Source organism: Sycon ciliatum, chromosome 11 (genome assembly GCF_964019385.1).
Source record: "Sycon ciliatum chromosome 11, ocSycCili1.1, whole genome shotgun sequence".
Taxonomy (NCBI): Eukaryota; Metazoa; Porifera; class Calcarea; order Leucosolenida; family Sycettidae; genus Sycon; species Sycon ciliatum.
In genome coordinates this window covers 5,949,139-5,955,649 of record NC_088653.1, presented here as the reverse complement: position 1 = coordinate 5,955,649, position 6,511 = coordinate 5,949,139, and the positions used below count along the sequence as shown (strand labels likewise).

Genomic DNA, 6,511 nt, shown 5'->3' with positions numbered 1-6,511 from the left:
ATAATTGGATTCGCTCCAGAAAATTATACTCGTGGTTCCCGGTTCCTTTCCCATGACTCTAATATTTCCTATGGTCTGGATACGTGCATCACGCTGAAGCCTAGATGAATCAGATTGTAAGTCAGTCTTCTCTCTAGCTCAAGATTTTGCGAACATGTTATCAGTGAACAATAAAAGCAAAGGACACAGCTGCACAGTGCAACAAATGGAAAATGCACGTCTCCTTCTTTTCCTTGCCGTGCGCACTGCATGTCACAGTCTGCAGTTCTGACTGGAAGGTGTCTTCCGTTTGTGAAAGAACCAGCGCAAATCGCGCGTGGCGCGGCGTCCTTCAAAACGACGCAAGTGAGCTCCACATAAGCCGATTTTGACAATCGATGGCTCAAAATTTTCAGTAGGTGATGCTCCATATTTTGACCGAAGCGAATTTCGCCAAAACGATCCTAGAGGTGGGACACGTTTACCGAGTTTGAGGGTGTTATTTGAGGTCTAAATTGCGAAAATCAAAAAATCCTTTGGTGAATCCCTTTGCCCACATCTAAACTCGGTGCCTGCAAAATCTCAGCCTGCTAGAGAGAACTGTGGCTCACTTGCGTGGATTTGAACAGGCCAGAGTCGACGCGAAGTACGGCAAGATTCCCTGTACACAGCATGGTGTGACACATGTCACGTGAACCAAAATGGCGCCCACGTGTTTCTGTACAAGTACTAGCCCTGAACTTTCATATTCACAGCAACTCGCCCCGAGTTAGTTTGCACACACTGCGTCGACCAGGACATGTACCAATATGAGCATGCAGGGGGTGTTTTTTGCGCACTTGACCTTCATACATGGCACTACCTGGTCACCCCATGCTTTGCGAATAGTAGTCCGCGCTTCTATTCGAGAGGGTCTTGCATTTTGTCAAACAGTCCGTGTTGGGGTATTATCGAACCATTGCGCAATGACGTTATTTGTACCATAAACATCCTTCACAGCCACCTGAGGGGGGGGGGTCGTCTGGGGTGTTGAACGGTGCACTCCTGATCCCAGCATGCATACTCACAAGCATTACTCGTGCATTCCATATTTGGCTGTGAAGGGTGTTTTTACGTCATTGCGCAATGGGTCCATTCAAGAGCGGCTTCTAATCAAGTGAGCACGGTGTACAGTATACCGCTGCTACTCCCAGGGGATCGACAGCATCAACGTTGTTTGCTGAGTACATGTAGATCAGCTCCATCACCCGTGTGGTCAAAGACCTGAATGTCTCCCCATCGTAAGGGGTCAGCTCGAGACTTGATGATTGCGGTCGTGAACGCCGCCAGACTTCTGATAGTAAAAGCTTGCTGGATGGTGTGTGTGTGTGTGTGTGTGCGTGTGTGTGTGTGCGTGTGTGTGTGCGCGCACGTGTGTGTGTGTGTGTGTATGCGTGCCTGCATCTGTACAGGAAACGAGTTGGACAGTGAAGGCTGCGGAGGCAGTGGATGACTGCCTTGAGAGTTTCATGGGCATTCGCGACAATGAGCTCGGTATGTGTGTTAAAGTGCTCGCGGTGCGGGCGGGGCACTGTGTTGCTGATCGTTTTGGTTGACCGCATTACATTCCCTTTATCCGATGCAGAGCAGGAGAACTGTTTTTCTTCTCTTGGGAATCTGCCATTACATGTGCTAGTATGTGAATGCAGGGGCGTCGCACACGGTGCGGTCACTACGGTATTGACTGTACCACTTTTTGCCCCAGGTACCCCGTGAATCAACAAAAATACACTGATTTGGGATCTAAAATTCCAAAATTTTCGGCTCCCCCACGAGTAATTTGTACTTCAGATGGCTGACCGTAGCACACTAAAATACCTTCCGACGCCCCTGGAATGCCTGCTCAGTTTAGGATGACTGGGCTGTTCTTCACTGTAACATTACAGCGTCCTATGCTCTTGACTCAGACACGTGCTCAGAGGGCTGTCTGGAACATATAGAAGGAAGGCATACTAAATTGCGGGGGGAGACCAACAGAGACAGAGAGACTCAAAAATAGAAAGAGACAGACAGACAGACAGACAGAGAGAGAGAGAGAGAGAGAGAGAGAGAGAGAGAGAGAGAGAGAGAGAGAGAGAGAGAGAGAGAGAGAGAGAGAGAGAGAGAGAGAGAGAGTGGAAAGAGATGGAAAGAGATGGAAAGAGATGGAGAGAGAGAGAGAGAGAGAGAGAGAGAGAGAGAGAGAGAGAGAGAGAGAGAGAGAAAGAGAGAGAGAGAGAGAGAGAGAGAGAGAGAGAGAGAGAGAGAGAGAGAGAGAGAGAGAGAGAGAGCAGCAGCAGCAGCAGCAGCAGCAGCAACACTACCATGGTGTGTTAAGTTAGCTTAGACCATGACACGTGCACTCATCAATCAATGCTCTTCTCCACTCCAACTTTGATCAAACGATGCGCTGTGTGGCCTTTTGCATGAGTTTTGTACGTCTGCTTTTCATCTTTGCTTACCGTTCTGTTCTCTCTGCATTCTTTCTGTCTCCAGCCGAAACTGCAGTCGATGCTGCCAAGGCATCCAGTGGTCTGGAAGAGTTCCGCTCCAAGATCGACGAAGACCTGGAAGTGTTTGGGTTCCCGGAGTCGTTCGTCGAGGAAATGTGGTCGAGTATTCAGAAAATCAAGGAGGAGGCCACCAAGTGAGCCCAGTTCTGCCCCGGCTGTTATTCATGGCATCTCCTGGCTCTGGCTCTGCTGCGCTGGCACGGGCAGGTCTGCCGGTGGCTCTGAGCGGCATGCGCTGCGCTCAGAGCGCGTGCTTTTAGTCGCTCTGTGTGAGTGTGTGTGTGTGTGCGTGTTGCCCTGTGCGTCTGCATGTGTGCTGGAGATAGCTTAGTGTCCTCGTATCATACTTGTCTGGTAACTACTGGTAACTTCCGGATTGCTAGCTCGCGGGGGTGTATTGCGACTGCGAGCACAGCTGTTGTCCTGACCATCTGCAAGCTGAGCTGGCGTCGCCGATTTTGGCGTCCCGCTTTCTGGTGGCACATCTCGAGTGAGCGCTTGGCCAGCTGTTTACTCTCGCTATCGTCTGCAGACGGCGTGGCTGGCTAGTCATCTCTCTCTCTCTCTCTCTCTCTCTCTCTCTCTCTCTCTCTCTCTCTCTCTCTCTCTCTCTCTCTCTCTCTCTCCTCGCTGTCTCTCTCTCTCTCTCTCTCTCTCTCTCTCTCTCTCTCTCTCTCTCTCTCTCTCTCTCTCTTTGCATGCCGTGTGTATTAGCAATAGTGCCCATGTAGTCAGCTACCAACCCTTGGTCGCTAGCCGCACTCACACCTTCTGCTGCTTGAGCTCGATTGTTTGTTGAGGCCGCCCCGCACACCAATCTCTGCTTCTGTTTTTAAGTTAAATCTCCATAAACTGACTCCTCAAAGGGGCTGACGGGCAGATAGATCATCACTAACTTTATTTATGCCAGTATTAGAATTATAATGTCAGACCGTTTTCTTCAAGGGCTTCGTTGAGAATTTAGTTTCCGTCTCATCTGCTTCTGCTCACTTTTTAAAACCTTTCTTGGCGTAGACGTGTGAGGTGTTTCTTCTGCTAGGCTTCTTGGCTGGCTGTATTCTTCTCCTTTCCTGTTCTCATATTCATCCACTGCCACTGAGTATTGTGATTATATCCCTGCAAGTTGTGTGTGTATGCACGCTTTCCGTTTGATGCGGCAAGCCATTCCCGTATTGTGCCGTGCACGTTTGTGTGTGTGTGGGGGGGGGGGGGGGTGGTCCCAAGAAGCGCTGGCGGGATGTTGTGCCCTCGGACTTTACTGTCATCGATTTACCTGAAGCGGACTGGTATGGCACAGCGGAGGAGAGATCCACCTGGTGGTAGTGTTGTCGACAGAGGGTCGAGAAGGAAGCCTCAGACATCCCGTGCCCCAACTAACGCTGAGTGTGTGTGTATGGGGGGGGGGGGGGGGCATTACTGGTGTATATTATTATTATTGTTATTTAAATTTTGAATAGGGCAATCCCCACAGGCACACATGCATGTACATGTATATGTATATGTGCAGGTGTGCATGAGTATTTCGCCCCTGTACTGTGCGTGCATCCTGACTGAATCTGAATCTAAGTTGAGACAGGTAACTAGGCTCCGGCAGATTATGCTCGCGAAATCATGGAATTGTGCTTTCATGGTTTCTCGCATTATGCTCGCAAAATCCTCATACTATGCTTTGGCACTCGGGGATACATACATGCATTCACTTTGTTGCCGGAACCTCAAAGCTCGGAAGATTCAAATTGTGCCTTTTTCGTTCTTGCAAGTGGCCATATTAAAGTGCAACAAAAAACATGAGTGTATCCCCATACCAAGGTGTCCATGCATGCTAGAGATAACAATGGAAAAGAGAAAACATTACTTCTTCTATTCATTAGTTGACTTCCTTTGTAAAAAGATAGTTCCATTGCCAAATTAGTTTGAGTTACCTTTGAAAATAATATTATCATGTTCAGCTGTCTTGGCAGTCATCATACTCGTCCAACCGTTGTCAACCTGCTGAGAACCACAATCATGTGTATTCAACGCGGCATTAATAGTCTGGGTGCAAGGTGATCATGGGGTCCAAGTTGATGCTAATCAGGGAGTCGTAAAATACCTTTACGACTCCCTGATGCTAATCATAAAATGTGTACGTATGAAAATGAATTCAAATGATCATACATGTACGGCATCATTGTATTGTCATTCCTTTCAAATAAGTGTGTGGTATCGCAAGGGATTCACACTGAACATATTACGAGTATCCCTCTATCAAAGTATCATTATCAGAGCACTTTACTAACTTCAGACCGAGCAACAGCGGATAAGTGACGTCTGCCGTCAGCGACGACTGCTCAAAGAAGTTTGGCTTGGACACGTTATCAGATGGTGTGTGTGTGTGTGTGTGGGGGGGGGGGGGGGTAGACTGAGAGGCATCGTCGTACCAAACCATGGAAATGGCCTTCAACGCTGAAGATATTTTAAAAAAAAATGAGCCACACGGGCGTCCACCAACCAGATGGACCGACATTATAAAAATAAGACCTGAAGAAAATCCAAAGTACATGTTCCTGACTCCTTTGTCATAGCCAAATTTTGTACATTTCCATGAAGATGAATGGAACCTTTTTCAATATCTCTATTAGGATGACCCAGAGGCTTGTCGCCTATCAAGGGGTTCACCGCTTTGAAGGGTGTTTTAACTGGAGGATGTGCAGAGCTCATCATAATATGCGAGCTGTTCTCAGTTCTTCTTCTTCTTCTTATTCTTATTATTATTATTATTCTTGGTCTGCTTCAATCGGTGCTCGAAGCATGCTGATCAAAGTGCTGTCGACGGGACCGCGCCCCGCGAATGAAACGCCGCCGAATACTACTACAGTCAACTTGGCTAATAACAACTGCGGATATAACGACAATTCGCGCATAACGACAGAATTACCATGCCCAGAGCAAAGTCCCATCCCACTGTAATACATATAATGAGACTTCGGGTATAGCGACACTTCGTGAATAAGGACACTTTTCTGATGCCCCGCCGCCGAGTGTTGTTATAAGCGAAGTATAGTTGACTGTACTACACTGTACTACTGTAGTAGTAGTATCCAGCCTTGCACAGCCAGTCATACTGCCGGTTCCTGCTCGTGATGGTGGTCGCTCCGTCATCCACCGGTCACTAGGTCACAGAATGATCACTAGAAACGTCTTGTCAGAGCAGGTTTGAGCTACAGCAAAAATTAATAATCATGCTATGCCTCCTGTCTCGCTTCGATGCTGCATCGCCAGACCACCACCGCACACGTATTAGCTGCATACAGACAATGCGCTCTTTGCCAGACTTTGGTGTTACATGTAGATCTACGTGTAGATCTACTGAGTACTGAGCAGGCGCGTAGATCCACGCAGGGTCACCTCCAGGGGGGTTTCCAACTGAATCCTAAACAATGTAATGAGTTTTAACCCTTTGTAAAGAGCCCTAGGAAATTTTGAAAATTATACATTTTTTCGTGTTCTTTTGATCATAACTATTACTTCGGTTCTACTCTCTCAATCTTCATTATCTTGGGCTTCCTGGAAGTGGAAAGGTACCTGGGAGAGAATGAGGTCGACCATGATAGCCAGGACACAGTACAGTCATGTACATATCCAGCGATAGCGGTGGAGTGCAGCGACGATGCGAAAAATGCCCCAAAGGCCCAAACGCGTCCTGCTCCAACGATTTCGTTTTTCTTGATCGCAGACTTTTGATTTTTTGCTGTGTACTCTTGAAAATATCACAAGTGCAGTGAAGCCCCTGGAAATTTGAGTAAGTCAGGGTGACGAAAAGTCTCAAATTCTCGATACTCAAGTCGCTCTGCGCGATTTTGAAATTGCCGAGATCGCGGCTCAACTTACAAATGATTTATCTCAAGAGACATAGCTCGCAGCGCGTCGCAAAATGTTTCAACCGACAGCTGAGAGTTTTCTATTCGACCTGGATATTTGGATCGTTGGATAAGAACGAGATTTGACTGAGTTACGATCTG

The 6,511-nt window shown here is 47.7% G+C and overlaps 1 protein-coding gene across 1 annotated transcript in view; it reads left to right on the top strand.

Moving 5' to 3' along the window:
* LOC135827514 (PDZ domain-containing protein GIPC3-like) overlaps window positions 1-3,137 on the top strand; it is a 9,575-nt gene extending 6,438 nt beyond the window's left edge. The window contains exons 6-7 of the mRNA XM_065340001.1: window positions 1,431-1,512; window positions 2,494-3,137. Coding sequence (XP_065196073.1) covers window positions 1,431-1,512; window positions 2,494-2,648 — 237 coding nt within the window. The 3' untranslated portion in view covers window positions 2,649-3,137. The remainder of the gene's footprint in view (window positions 1-1,430; window positions 1,513-2,493) is intronic.
* Window positions 3,138-6,511: the final 3,374 nt, after the last annotated feature.